The 16,325-nt window shown below is 41.6% G+C and overlaps 1 protein-coding gene across 3 annotated transcripts in view; it reads right to left on the bottom strand.

Annotated features, from left to right (window-relative positions):
* Nucleotides 1–16,325, bottom strand: part of GLP2R (glucagon like peptide 2 receptor) — a 471,983-nt gene that overhangs the window by 35,983 nt on the left and 419,675 nt on the right. For all 3 annotated transcript variants that reach the window (XM_088482732.1, XM_088482733.1, XM_088482731.1), the window contains 3 exons: nt 8,685–8,844; nt 5,991–6,150; nt 3,522–3,582 (listed from right to left, as the gene is read on the bottom strand). In XM_088482732.1, coding sequence (XP_088338858.1) covers nt 3,522–3,582; nt 5,991–6,150; nt 8,685–8,844 — 381 coding nt within the window. The remainder of the gene's footprint in view (nt 1–3,521; nt 3,583–5,990; nt 6,151–8,684; nt 8,845–16,325) is intronic.

Below are 16,325 nucleotides of genomic sequence, written 5' to 3'. Positions count from 1 at the left end.
GCCCTGGAGTGATTTTGGCTCTATCAGAGCCAAAATCACTCCCACTGACATCACTAGTGATGTCAGTGGGGCCGGCTTCAGACGGTAGGCGTTCCCATGGGAACGCCTCCGTCTGGCAGGCACGCCCCCGGCACGCCCACCAAAGGGGGCGTGCTGTCAATCAACATCGACAGCACGCCCCCTTTGGTGTGAGACCCGGAGCGACAGCTTGGCTGTCGCAGTCCGGGTCTCGCGCATGCGCACGACGGAGCTCCCTCCGTCGTGCCAAGTGCAGTGGGGCAACATCGACCCGTTTGCGAGCGTCCTTTGCTCACGAACGGGTCTGAATGACCCCCTCTGTCCCGTGTACTCAGATCTACAGTGGGTACAGAAAGAGCAGCCTACAGTCCATACCATTATGTTTGAGCCAGGGGTTGAATTTGAATGAGTTCTTATCATCTATATTAGTTTGGATATCTAACCAGCATTTAGGAGTGTGCCATGCCAATAACTGCTTTAACGGGTTGTGTTATAATAACTTTGGAATAGGGGAAGCCCCAGTTCCTCCATGAAAGGTGCCCTGGCCAGGATAACTTTCTTTTTTAAAAAATTTCTTGTTCCACTTGAATATGTTGGAGTAGACAGAGATACATTGAAAACCACCTTATAAACCTGATATATATCGTTTCTTAAATCTGCTGGGGTCCCCAGTGGGAATACATATCCCATGCCATTATCCAATCTTCTCTTCCCTATACTCTTGATTTGTTCCAAATAAGCCAAATGATTGTTGAAGTCCACCTCCCAGATACCATTTCACCACATTTGAGGTGTGTGTGTCCAGCTTTCACATACGGAATGACTTCTACCCATTCAAATTTCTAATATACAAAGGTGAAATCTTGTTTGCACTTTTTGAACGATGTCTGCTGCATAATTGCAACTAGATCATTATGAATAGTGAATAACGCAACCCACTCATCATATAAAGCAAACATGTGCACCTTCACAAAAGCCATTCCAAATGGCAATGCCTAAGTGCTGATACAGACAATGAAAGACACAAACATTGCAACTCCATATAAAATTACATGCATAATTTTATAACTTGCATTCTTATCGCAGTTGCAATCTGCCCAATGCTTACATACAGATAACTGATTACATGTAAAATGCAGCATAACTGTAAAGATTGCTAGACCTAAAATCTGTTCTGATTTATACATGTTTGCCTATTGGTAAATCTCATTATGTCTATAAATCACAATATCTGTGCTTGAAAATGCACCCAATCCATGTTTATGGTAATTTGTATAAATGAGAAGGCTGGCATATTACGTAGCAGGATGCTCAGACACACCTTGCCATGGTTTACCACAAATAGAATTCCAGAATACAGTCCTAGGCATTACCACATGGAACATGATTTATAAACCTAATCCCTCAGAGATGTGGAGGACATGCCAGATTGTGCTTTATGTTATGAAAACGTGCAGCGGTAACCCATACAAAATAGGCACAAGGTCATCCATACTTGCTGACTTTGTAGTCTTTATTTTTGGGAGATACAGAGGAGAGTTCTACAATGTCAGGGTGTGCATATCAGAGTGACTAGACTTCAGGCCTGCTCATGACCACCTCGTGTCCCACCAAACAGTAATGGGCAGGATGTGATTATGCCACTTGCATCCTTGTGCCCTCCCCTTGCCCACTTCAACTGTCCTGAAAAATTACCTGCTCTCTAAGGAATTCTAGAGGACTTCCAGAATGCCAACGGCCTCCCAGATATACCAGGAGTGTTGACATAAATGTAAATGCCTTGATAGTCGAACAAATGACTGAAATTCCATATTTATTTGGTCTTGGATTTACAATGGTACTTTTTCATTAGTGTCACTAATGCATTTACTTAATAGAAATACTAATGCAATGTGGGATTATTAGGTGTGAACCACATAAGTGCTTATTTGTGTCATTTAGGGCTAAGAATCATGGTCAGTTGGTAAATGTATTGTCGAAGCCGGATAATTGGCTGAGACAGGATCGGTGTAAAATTAGATCGGGGCGATGCCATTTTGCGAATGGCAATGAGACGCCATTTTGCAACTAGCCACCCAGCGCCATTTTAGTGAAACTCGCCATTATAAGTACATACGGCGATGCTATTATTTAGCGTCGTGCGATTCCCACGCAATAGAAAGAAGTTAAAGGTCCTCACCATACAAATACAGACAGTTATTAAAACATATAAAATGATTATCCCTGCAAAACACGTACCATAGTGTACTCCACAATACACATAGTCGCACAACGCTAACTAGCGTCTTTTCCCAGTTCCCCAATACTTACACACTGCACACTTACATAAAAGGTTCCCTAGCATTAAAGTGTAATATCCAAGGTTTATGCAGTAATTATTAATGTTGTGTAATAAAGTTTATTTGATATCTAAGGTTTAGTACATGGTAAGCAGACCATGTTTGGTGTTGTACTGATCCACTGTGTCTCCACAGATTTCCGGTATCATCGGTGAGAAGATCGCAACATGCATCTGCAAACTATGGACTATAGAGAGTTAAAACATTAAAATGTACTCTGTAATGTTAGCAGCTTAGATTAGCATGCAGTGGGAAAAAGGACACAAAGGGTTGTTAGAGGCTGTTTGTGTCCATTCGAATTGACCTATGAACTATCCTGTAACAGAAGCACCTTTAAGAAGAACCAATGGAATCATGTCAAACTTGTCTATTGTATTGCCTATCCCTGTAAGAGTATATATGTGCGCTCTCTGACCTCAGTCTTGAGTCTTCTTGCTGTGCTGTTGACGGAGGTTTCTAATGCTGATGCCGGTATCTGGGCCAGAGCGCGTGCGTATATAACAATTGTACCTTGGGTTTGTATGATTTATTTGCGCTAATTGTCTTTAGATCACAGCATGTAACCATCTGTTTTTATATTGAATAATAACTTTTTGTGCTTTGGAACCACATTCAAAGTCTGAAAGCATTTATTTACTGTGCGACTCATTACGCTAAAATAGCGACAATTTTAGAAGGTATAAGCAGGATTTTAGAAGGTATAGACAGGATCGCATAGAGGTTTTAATTAGGTATCCATAGTATATACTTATACTAAAACTTACAAACTAAATATTTGATACTGTTGTGAGCCAAACTGAACACAGATAATGACCATCTCATTTGTTTATTACTGACACTTCCCCCTCTATACTGTGCTGTTGCCAGGTGCACACTTCAGAACGAGAGGTTCCAATTACCCTCAATTACATAAAAAAATATCATGACATTACTCTGATCACATGTAGCCCTGTCCTCAAATAACAATCATACAAATAAATTCCTTGATCTCCTGGGATAGTTGTGCTCATATGAGTATTCTGTTTATTTCTGTTACAAGTTATATTATTCCCACCCACTTTAAAAATGAAAACACACAAACATGTATACAATTAAGAAAAATATTAATTAAATATTTATCTACCCTAGTGAAACACAATTTAATGAAAAACACTGACAACATACCCTTCATTTTCCAGATAGTATCTTACTATTACCCACGGTATAATAAACAGTAGAGGACAAACTGCAAAAAAGAAAGACAGATGTTAGGAATCTTCAGTCATCTGGCTATTAGGTTCTTTGGAAGCACTTTTGAAGTACTGTACTGTAGTCAGCGGTGCGCTGGCTCCCTATGTTTCTCCCGCAGTGCCATCTTTTTAGTGATGTATTCAGAAAGATGGCACCGCACAGGAGCTAGCAAAGACTCCAGCACTATGCCAAAGTCTTTGCTCTCTTCTACGCATACACCATCTTTCCAAATTTACCATCAGAAAGATGTTGCTGCAGGAGAAGTATTTGGAGCCTGGGCACAGCCAGCACAGGAGGCACATTCAAACAGGTACAGGAGAAATGGGGAGGAGGGGGAGAAAGGGGGGGTCAACTGTCTAGTTCTAACTATGACCCTGCTGAGCTTATACTTGTATAAGTTCAGCAGGTGCGTAGTTAGAACTGGGCGGCTCTGTTTGCAGATAACATTGAGTAAATAATAAAAATGTGCTATAATTCAAAATTATCTTTCATAAACCTATTTTCCTATTCTTATATTCTATATAGCCATTTGTACAAATAAAAACAAATTCTTGATTAGTTTATATTACTGTTTGCAACAGAAAATAATGATATGGTGTGTGTCACTATGTGTCCTAGTATTTCTATAGAAGTGCTGTTTCTTTTTTTTTTGAACCACTGGAAATTCTAACTTAAACTAAGGTACTAAAGTACTAGAAGAAAGAAATATCCCACTTATAAAGAATATACAATCCCTTAAATATACTTGGAATAAGAGTTAGTGGCATTAAATAGTTAAAACGCTCTTCTGCTCTGGAATATGTCTAATTAACATATGTGTGCCAGACTATTACTCCTGCGCAATCATATATTCTTCTAACTGAACATGGATCAGTAAGAGGTCACCTGTTCATTTTCTAAGATCAGCAAAGAAAACTGAAAGTTTAACTGAGGCAGGAAAACGTTAAATTAACTTATTTGGAGGATATGTACCTGAATGGTACAAGTACTATAACCTCCCGAATGCACACAGGATCTCATTCAGAGTCGGTCGTAAGCGGCCGCTCGGTCGTACTCCTAACGACCGCAAAACTGAAAAAGGAAATGATCGCACGGCCGGTCGGTCATAACCAAAGTGACGCCCATACGTGAACAATGCACCTCCTCTAGCTAACGAGTGATAGCAGCTAGCGATCGAGTCAATCGTTGTCAGTTGCTATATGTTAATTTTCTTCTGATGGTTGCGGCCGCTTGTGTTCTGTACAAATTACTCCAAAAATTACCAAAAAACCGCATAGAATAAGCCATCCCCCTGAAATATATTTATTCTTATTATTCGCTAATGCAAACGCAGCTGAATCAATTACATGCCAATTAGCAGTGTTATTAGCTACAACAAACGATTATTATCTGCTTGCATTGTGTGGCTCAAAATAGAAACATCACTCCAAACATCAGTAACATTCGATAGTATTGATTGTACTCTGGGGCTTGAGAGAGCACGTACCCAACCTTAAGCTGTACGATCAGACAGGCCTTGAACCTGCTTGCAGAGTGACGTTTTTCTACTTCCGGCCTTCTATATCGGTCGTAGCAGGTAATTTATGTACGCCCCTAAAACGCCCTGAAAACGGTGAGGAACGCCTGCGTTTTCAGACCACCACCCCCGTCACCACCCACAAACGGCCTTTCATGTCAATCAACTCTCGGAAGCCACTTCCTGCTCGTAAGCCGTACGATCGACAGCATTTTGGATCGCAAGGTCTCGTACGCACATGCGCACAACTAACCGTACGCATGCGTGGTTTGGAAACATCGGATGCGTACGACCGAGCGGCCACTTACGATCGACTCTGAATGAGATCCACAGTCCCTCACTTCAATCGGAGCGTAACTATCCACTTTTGCTGTCAAGGCATTCTTATGGGTATATTTAATAAAGGTTGAATTTTAATTATTTAAAATCTATCTAAATCAATCAACATCGATATTGTGTTTCTGGGGCTAAATCACACATTTATTAACAGACGATCTTTTATTCGGTTTTTAAAGTGTTAGTAAATGTGTAATTTACCCCCAGACCCTCAACATCGATGTTGAACAATTTAGATCAATTTTAAATTGATTAAAAATTACCTTTATTAAATATATTCTTTAGTGCGCAGCCAGACAAATGTGTGTAATAAGCATATATTGCTGACATCACAAAATGGCGGTTATGTAGTGGCATCACATTTTTTCTGATTTGCAAATTATTCCTTTTTACTAATTGACAGATAACAGATGCAAAATGTGCAAATAGAACAGCTAAATAGAATTTTAGAAAAGGTAAAACCTGAATTTTTCTTTTTCAATAAATTGTATCATGTTGGAAAAAGGAAAATATGTCCCCACATTAATACACATACGTGAGCGTATACTTACACCAGCCAATGGCTATGTATCTCAGCAGCATGCGCCTCTCAGACAGCACCATGCTGACTATGGTTGTGTGTAGATATATGCCTTCTACCAGCAGCCAGAAAAAGTTGGCACCGACAAAGTAGTGCAGGGATATATGTACGACTTTGCATGAAATAGGTACCTAGAACACAGAAAGGCTTTGTCCTTAGTCTTTAATATGGACAGTTATAACAGCATTCTGACTTTGCGGATAACATGTAGCTATGGGAATACGGAGACTTTTGTAGAATTTTTGTTAAATGGGATAAACATGTAAAGTAAATGAAAATCATGGTGTGTTCCCCAGCTACTCCCATGTTTAAGGAGAGGTGGGTGCCAGCATGTCCAATAAAGGATCTCTAGGACCCCTTCTCATCCAGATAGGCAAAGCTTGTTTCCACTTTGAGAGTAAAAACGTCAGGTGTACCTAGCATAAAATGTTTTCTGACAGAGCTGTAGTCACCCTGGGGTAACTTTTACTGCAATGTATGTCACAAGCTTATCCTAGTTCCAGGGTGTGCTAATAGCTTGATACTGCCATTATAGATCCCAAAACTACATATGCAGATGGCCGGCTAGTACCAGCTGGAAGTACCACTCATTCTGGAATTATGGATATCACAAAGACACTGCATGGGGTTAATTTGGGGAATTAAACTAAATAAATCCACGTGCAATGATTAGGCTCCTTTGTCGAGAATCATTGTGAAAGCTTTTTATCTCTAGACTTTGCGGAACCTGCGCCAACAGAAACACGGGTACTTGGATTGTTCCGTTATCTTTTGTGTTATTTTACAATTTTGCACTGTTGGTGTAGATTTTATATTTAGTAAACTTAAGCACTCTGTATTCAGATATTTGCCTGATTGAGAAAATACTTTCTCACATTCATGGTACTGTAGATGGGCAACGGGCTGAAATGTAGCCTGGGATCGCTGCCTATTAACTCTGGGTACATTCCCTGCCGGTCAATGCAGTACAGTAGTATATTTTAGAAGATACATTTTGTATTACCTTTTCTGCAAGTATTAGTTCAATGCAGTCTGTGCAGAACTCCAACATTAAGCTACAACAGTCTACAGGCATCTTGGTGATTATAGGGCCTATTCATTATGTTAATTATCGAGAGCCAAACAGCCCCCACTAATTAACATTCTGTCTCACTGCGACCATCGGAGCAATTCATCATTGCTCTGGAGCAGAGACAGCAGATCCAAAGATCAGCTGTCACCGCGAATGTCTTCACCACGACAAAAGATATTTCTGGAGTAAGAATAAAACAATACTAAATAAAAAAACACAGATTCTATGATAGCTTCTATTTAAAGAAAAACTTACTCTTCAACTTTATATTATATACTTTATATTCCATACTTCCATAGACATACATGTGTATATATATATATATATATATATACACACACACACACACACACATATACACACACACACACCACTTTTCCCTCATTGTCAATAAAATGTTGAAAGTACATTAAATCAATTAGAGCATTTTATAGTAAAGAAAAACGTGCTAATTTATGAACATATTTTCTTCAACAATTAATTAGCACCATTTAGTCAAACTACATTTTTATTGACTACCCCTGAGGGAAATTCAATAGTGAGTTGTAAAATTTTACTCTTGTAATGTTCAATTCAATGTTTTAACATTTGAGACTGTGATGCTCCATATTGAGTGTTGCTGGTTTTGCTTTTGTTTACAAATAAACATTTAGAATAATTGCTGTAAAGAAATACGTCAGCCAAAGCAACTTTTATCGTTGGGCAAGGCTATAATTAAACTTTGGTCACATTTAGATGAATTTAATTAATTGGGTTTTACAAGCCAACCTACAACTGCAGATCTGTCTGTATTTGATGTGACTGTACTGTATGCACAAATAAGCTTTGCGTCACAACTAAAAAAAAATAACTACAGTATGCCTGATGACATCATCATTACTTGGCTGGATAACCTCAGGACATTAAAGGAAAATATGACACAAATAGTAAAAGCCTATATTGTACATTAAAATCATATGAAGGTAGAAAACCATACCTCATCTGGCCAGTACAGTGTAATTCATGTTATCCTTGAAACACCACAATACAATAACAATACAGCAATTGTACATTTAGTTGACTTATAAGTTTGCGACTTTAATGGGTAGTACGGTGCACACCCAGACCACCTCGTAGTTTCGCCTACAGACATAACACCCATTTCAAACTTACACTGTACTGTACAGTATAAGTTTGAAATGGGTGTTATGTCTGGAATTATTATAACTTATACAGTCTGTACTTTACACAAGGCAGACAATGTTTAGCCTCAAAGTAAATGGAAGGAAGGAGATGTCCAGGATCTTCATATTCAATCTTCAATTTGTACTCCCCCCCCCCCCCTTTCCTCCACCAAAGTGTCCAGGTTCTAGATTTTTAGCTCCATCTCACCCTTCCTTACTGTACTGTAAGTGTCTGCAATCGAACCATTAAAATAAAAACAGAAATGAGGGCATGCACTGGAGATCAGCATCAGTATATAATGCTTACAGGTCACTTATAGTAATCTGGTGTACAACTGGTATCTCCTTTAAATACAAACAGTGGCACCAAAAGAACATTTAATGGCAAATACCAGTGGTGTTTTGTTTTTTTAATTAGGTGATTATTTACCTCTGGACTTAGGATAGAAAGCCATTCATCTTCGTCTCTGAGCTTTTTTGGGGTGTGATGGGTGCTGTGGACTATATCTTTTATCAGGACAGCCAGAGCTTTCATAATAAATGAAGCGAAGAGATTCATGTGGATATAATTTCTGGTACAGTGAAGTTTCCTGGAAATTTCAGAAGCAGACAGATATTTACACACAATGAAAAGAATACTGCTTGTTATTAATTGCTTTTGAACAATACAGAGAGACCTGACTACTACAATAAATAGTCAGTCATAATGTAATGCTTTAGAACATGTGAAAGCCAGAGAGGTTCCTACCGTTGTATATATAAAAATAAATAAATACTACATGTGTAATTTAATCTATAACATATGTTTTCAGGAAACAAGAGGCTGAGGAGTTAACATAGATACAGATAAATTGCTTCAGATAAATGGCTCAGGCAACACATGATTGCTAATAGCTGTATGCTGATCGGGTTCAGTGGCGCAGCCAGCTGCCAGCTTTTATGTGAGGGGGAGGGAAGATGGGAAAACAGGTGGTCCAGGTGTTTCAAAATGTATATATCAACTTGAAAATAAAAGAAGGGACAGTTGCATAACTTGTTATCATTATTGTCATTTTGCAATCTTTTGTACTTTTAACCTTTTGGTATTTTGTATTATTTTTAAGCAGCAGACTGACTTTATGTTAGTACAATGGTATGGAAGCTAGATATAACAGGATTTAGAGAATATCTTTAATAAACATTAGGTTTAGCCGTTAGCCCAAATTCAGAGAACAACCCAGTTACTGCCATACAGTACAGAGAACATCCCAGTGAACACCATATAGTACAGACAGCATCCCTGTCACTTACTTACATCAAGTACAGACAGCATTCCAATGACCTCCACACATTACATCCCAGTGAGCACAGCAGAGACAGCATCTCCGTGTCCACCATACAGCACAGAGAACATCCCAGTGACCATCTGTGGCCGATGGCCGACCGCACGTGATTAAAATGGCTGCCAGGGCATTGCAGGGATTAACCCTCATGCCGTTGCGCCATTTTTAAATGGACAAAAGACACTAGGCGCCCATTGTAAATGTGTACTCTGCGCTAGGTGCCGAGTGTTTAAACATAAAAACATATTCAAAATGGTATGTGCAGCACTGAGCCAGGACATATATTTAAAATGTATGATTTTAAATGTAATATGGGTTTAAATGCACTTTTTCTATATGACATGACCAGCCTCTGTGGCTGCAGCAAACTAGATGCTAATTGTCATTCCTTTAGCAGGAGGTCTGATGAATAGGCTTGACTGGAATTCTCTGTGTAAAGGTGTGACTAGTGTCATATAGCTAAACTTTTCATGTACAGAACTTCCTTTGAAAAGGCAATAGCCAGCAAGGTTGGTAAAGACAATTTGGTTGTTTGTAAGAAGATCCTTTTGGATGTCACTTCTAAAAGCTGAATGTGTTAAGGTTGGAAATGCCAAACTGATTGATACTTCCATTGGGAAGGATGAATGACATTTACCATTTCCTATGAAATGTTATATCAACATTTTAGGAGACAGTATAATGTATGATAAATCAGTCTCCTTTGAAATGTAATATGTTGTTAATTTATATTTTGTGAGCTAGCATGATTGGCTAGAAGGAACCCAGGGTGGACTTACCCCCTGTGACACTGTGCCCTGAGTGGCATAAAAGAAGGCTTCGTGCCTGGTAAAATTGTACATCCTTGTAAATCCTGTGTGGAGAAGAATTGCTGTAACATCTTATGTATGCTGATATTCCCCTTCAATCCGAAGGGAGGGTCTTTTTTAAGACTGAGAGCAATAAACACAGTTGCCTTTACTCCGACTATATCTGTACCTTGCGACAACAGAATTGAGACAAACGCTATTCCGTTCTCCTGCTGCTCTGGGTAAGAGCTCAGCGTCTCCAAGTTCAAACCATCTGCCAAGCTACCGTGCAGACCTGGTCCATTGCGAGGGATAAGGTGGGAACAGCCGACACCAAACAGGAGGTGTGTCCGCAGTTAGTCGACGTATACGCAGCGGAGCGGTTCCAGGTGCCGGCGGTAGGAGCCTGAGGGTAACTAAAAAGCGGTTCTAAACGCCGATGGTAGAGTTTGGTGGTGGCAGCATCATTAAACGCCCACGGCACAGTGGGCGGAGTCAGTGATAGGCAGTCACTGACGGTGAGTGGGAGTCCAAAAGCGCTAACCCGTGACCAGGGCCGGCCAAGATGAAAGGCGTCCGGTCACACCATCATATAGTACACACAGCAACCCTTTGACTGCAATACACTACAGACAGCATCTCAGTGACCACAATACAGCGAAGACAGCATACCACCATACAGAACACAGGTGAAGCCTATGGCCAACCTGCCCCTGGTACCTACCATTGTGAAATGTAACAACATCTAACTTACAGGAAGATTTGTGACCATAAAAAGCATGACGCATTACAAATAACCTTAGTGAGTTTTTTCAAATCCTTATATTTGAAAATATAGTTGGAAACACATTATGTATATTCTGCAGCAATGTGATAAAGTAGTAAGGAGAGAAGAGCATGCCATGGACAGGAGCTAGCAGGGGATATTGTATTCTACCTAATACCACCTACACAACAGACATATTGTATATTTACACAACTTTACTATTCTTCACCACCCACATACCATAAAATTAAACATTTTCTAAGGAGCAATATATAGTCTACCCTAATTTTAGAATGTTTCCTCTGCTCTCCCTCCATTATCCATCAGAGACTGCCTCCTCCTTTCAGTGGTCTCATTACTGCTATACCCTAGTACTCTCTCAAACCACTGGTCCCACAGTTCTCCAGAACCAAAAAGCCTTATAATTCTCACATGCCTCCCCCACTTGCTATTGCAGCTCTTTCTGACACAGGCTGCACATGAATTTTTGAATGTTTGCTACATTATGAAGAGAGAAATCCTGGGTGCTTAGTTGGGGTGGTCTGAAAAAAAATCACAAGAGCAGCTCACTTTGAAAAAGAGATTGTATCCTCTCCTTGTATACACAGCTAATTACACCACATAGCATATGCCACAATTCTGTTTAAATCCTATGACGTCTACACGAGTTTGCACATAAACAGCTTATTGCAATAAATTTATTTAACAGTCTCTGGTGTGTTAAACAAGTCTTAATTTTAGCTTTGTAACACGCAGTTAGTGCATGATTATTCATTGGGAGGGTGTTCAAGGAGTTCTGTACTGTGTCCTGACATTTACTTTAAGTTAAAGATTTTTGCTACCTTTTCACCTGCTCAAGGGATGCACACAAAAAATGTGAATTTCCTCTGAAAAATCAATGTGAGTTTGTAATTGTATTACAAATTAAATTTACAATGCGTTTGCTGTGAGAACCCAACTCACACCTAATTGAATTGACCCCTGAATTTAATAGGCAGAAAGTAAAGATCAGAGCATTATGAACTACATTTTACAGCAACATGCAAAGATAATTGTTTTGCTGAAAACCATAACCACTAATCAGGTATTAACTTTTAACAGTCTCGTGTAATCAGTCCTATGGGTTACAAAATCCTCAAAAGTTACATGAGAGAAAATGATGATACAATGTAATTTCTATGGCAATGTTTCTCGATCTGTGCTATATGTACCAGCAGGCTTACCCCAGTATCTTAAAGCAACATTCAATTTAGTTCTATAATTTAGCCTAGAATGCAGAATTCTGATTACCTTGAGTCAGGGGTGTGACACTACATCATTTGGTCCCATGGTAAAATTTAAAGTGAGGGCCCTGTAACCAGGGGCTGGCTGGCAACTTTTAGCCTGGGGGGCAAATGCATACAGGCGGCTTTGGCAGAGGGGTAGCGTGTAGCCAGGGTGCCCGAAGAACATGCGTGCTACGGCGCCCCCCCCTCAAGTGTTCCAAGGAGGTGGCGGGTACATATGGGATTAATGTAAAGTAAAAATAAAGAATAGGAACAGCCCCGTCGTGGTGCCCATATGCAGTGCCCCCCTGTGCCCCAGGAGAGGATCCCCTTATGCAGGCCTCCAGTAGTGCCCCTTATACAGTGCCCCCAGTAGTGGTTCCCCCTGTGCAGTGCCCCTTGTGCCCCAGTAGTAAGCCCCTTATATAGTGCTCCCATTAGTGGTACCCCCTATGCAGTGCTCCTTATATAGTGAACCCAGTAGCAGTCCACACCCCATGCAGTGCCCCCAATAGTGGTAACCCTTATGCAGTGCCGATTAATTGGTGGCCCCAGTTGTAGACTTCCCCCTATGTAGTGCCCCTAGTAGTAGTCCCCTCCCCCCTATGCAGTGCCCCTAGTAGTTGTCCCCTCCCCTTGTAGTGCCCCTAGTAGTAGTAGTCCCCCCTTGTAATAGTACCTGAATCCCTGCTCCCGCCGTCGCCATCCGCTCCTCTGTCTGTCCTTCCCGGGCCGGGCCGCTTTGCATTATGGGAGAGACGTCATAAGACGTCATGACACCTCTCCCATTGCCCCGGAAGATGGAGCGGCTCCCGCAGTGGGCGCAGCAGCAGCTAATGAGAGTCTGACAGACTCCCATTGGCTGCTGATCAAAACAAACACACAGCTGCCGGAGCTGGCGGCTGTGTGTTTGTCACTTGTGTAGCGCTGACCGAACTCCATCCGGTCAGCGTGACACATGCGGTGCAGTCTGTGTCACAGTGACACAGACTGCCCGTGTTGCCTGCATGACGCTGTGGCCTGGGGGGCACATGGCACCCTGCCCCCTGGCCCAGCCCGCCACTGCCTGTAACACAGTCCACTTTTCCGCGGCCACCTCTCTGCTTTTTTGAGCATGAATAGGAGCCTGTGATGCAGGATGTGGCAGAACTACCTCTGTTGCATGGAGTGTAGCAGATGCATGCCCCAACTCATCTCCAGATCCATGTAGTGAATAAACACTAGTCTATTCTGAATAAATAAAGTATGCATTGAAAGAATAAAGATAGCAAAACACAAGGCAAGCTTCTTTAGGGTGCCAATGGTGCCACTGTACAGGGCCTCACACTTAACAGCTCTAATGGCAAAATTGGCAAAAGGGTTCTGCTCTGGAAAAAAGGTGCTTGCTCAATGCTTAGGACCAGAAAACCATGAGTTTGTTCCTAAAAATCATGTAAAATGGCAGGTTCTGAATGATTTAAGAAGCCTGCCTACTTAAGGGGGGCCTAATGCAGGATATACAGTATCTAATTGGGCATAACTAAGCTACAGACCACAGTCCCCTTTGTTCACAATGGAGACTGTCATCAGGTCCTATTTAGTTAGCTCCAAATAGCTTAATTTTTGGGATCTTCTGAATTCCATGGCAGCCTCCATGCTCCTCCTTTCCTGGCTATCCACATATGTAAAGGTGCTAGAATATGCATCATTAAGAAATCATACTTTCAGACTCAACATGGTCACTGATGATAAATTGGCTCTTATAGTAGGTCTTGGAATTAAGTCAAAGGTGTCAAGGGACTCACAGGTTTCAGATCCGTCTTGGGACCCTTGGGACAAGCTGAATCATGAGTGTGAGTAAAACTAGGAGACTTGATGAGTGGTCTTCTCATGTAGCAGATATGGACTATAGCTGACAAACTCATACGTCCTTGGGAAACCCAAATGCACAGGGTGGAAGTCTGGACTGGAGTCTGCACAAAGAAACATAACTGGAATCCCAGCAGAGAGAGTCTGGAATTGTTTGAATGGAACTCAACCTCAGCCTCTAACAGAGGAGCTAAAGGTTGGTACCAACTAATGGAAATACAGAACAACAACTGGAGAAAGTCAGAAATGCATAGTCCAGAACCTGGAGCCTAGAAACTCAGAGGTCAGAACCTGTGTCAATGAAGGAGCTCAGGGCAAACAACAGAAAGGGTCAAATTGTCCCGGAACCCACACAGGCATGGCACTGGAATCAGAATCCGAAACACAGAAACTAGAAGTGGAGATGCGGCACCCCAGACCACAACTGCACCAGCAGGGCGAACCTGGCAGGCGCAGTCCGTTTCAGCCCTGGAACCAGACCATGACACTCAGGAACAGCCCCACTGTAGAAACTTAGAACAGGAGAAACCAAACCCTAAGTACTGACCTATGGTTAGCAGCCAGAGGGATGGAGTGAGAATCCAGGTGTCCTCGATGCTGCAGGACATCCTGGAACAACCGAAGCAGATGAAAACATCAGGTGCAGGCCAGGAAGGGAGGATAGCAGCAGACTGCTGAGTACTGCAAACATAGGGCCTGATTCAGACCCGGACGGTATTTGCGGACGCTCGTTCTTAAAAAAGGGCCGGATATTTAAATTGAGCGCTCGCTCTTTGCGGTGTGTTGACGCCTCTATGTCTGAGCGAACGTCCGAAAAATGCGCTCGCTATTTTGTAAAGACGCCCCTTTGCCGTTCGCATCACACGTCATCTCCATTATTTATTAGATTAATCAGGAACATCGAAAGGCATCTGAACTGCTCACAATGCTTGTGGTAGGATTTACTTCCCGCTATCACTGCGAGCAGTTCAGGCTAAAAGACAACCAAGTGACTTGGTGGATGACGCTCCTTTACTAATTAGGCAACTCCCATTAAACGCTGTTTTGACCATTAGGCACGCCTGCGTTCAGATCTCCACCCCCTATTTTCAAGCACCTTCTCCTATTACCACCCACAAACGGTACATTCTGTCAATCAAATTAGCAGCCCCTCGTTGTTTTACGAGCGCACGATTTCCGACCGCAATGACTGGTTTGCGCATGCGCATTGCGAACCATATGCATGTGCAGTTGTGCGAACGAGCGGCCGTTTACGAGCGGCTCTGAATCAGGCCCATAGTCTGCTCAGCAGGATACCGATGACAGGTGGCTAACTGTAGATGGTTAGACACAGAAGCTCAATAGCAAACAGGAACAGCACTGGAATGACTGGGGCCTGGGGATCAGGAACTCTCTCAGGAAAACATTGCTCTGGCAATGTGCTGTTCTGAAGGGGTTTAAATAATCAGCAGTGGAAGTCCATTGGCTGCCAGGATCATGTGACCACAGCTACAGCACATGGATTGGACTGGAGGTTCACACAGGGAAATCCATCATGACCGTGCCCATGCAGCTGGCTGGTTTGTTTACACATGTGATGTGTAGAGCGGGGTTGCTGCTGAGACATTGGGATGTGCAGAGCACAATAATGTGGCAGCGCATGGTACGGTAAGTGGAGATAAGGCCCCGATTAGTGACAGAGGGGTTTTATTTATCAGCCAGATGCCTTTTCTATAGCTTCAGGGACTGAGGATCCTTTCCTATTTCCATGAATTTGTCAGTGATTGTTAATCCTCCTATTCTCCACTAAATTCATTATTCCAATGTCCTGATTTTGTCCTGACGCATGCAGGTGTATAGTTAATTGTTAATCTTGTTTTAAAATAATTTCCAGGCACATGTGGCTACTGAATAATTCAATCTAAGACAGCCTTTCTCACATGGTGCAAGCCTCTGTGTATTAATATCTCAATCATGACATATCCACTACACATTATAATATATTATGTCATCTTCTTTTTAACACTGATCTTTAAAATGATCCCTTAAAAGCAAGAAAATAGCAATAGATGAACAGAATAGAAGAACCAAGAGGGAGTAGGC

The sequence above is a fragment of the Taudactylus pleione genome, unplaced genomic scaffold, assembly GCF_031769625.1.
Source record: "Taudactylus pleione unplaced genomic scaffold, aTauple2 ptg000290l, whole genome shotgun sequence".
Taxonomy (NCBI): Eukaryota; Metazoa; Chordata; class Amphibia; order Anura; family Myobatrachidae; genus Taudactylus; species Taudactylus pleione.
The sequence above is the reverse complement of the archived record's forward strand: the minus strand, read 5'-3'. Positions and strand labels throughout refer to the sequence as shown.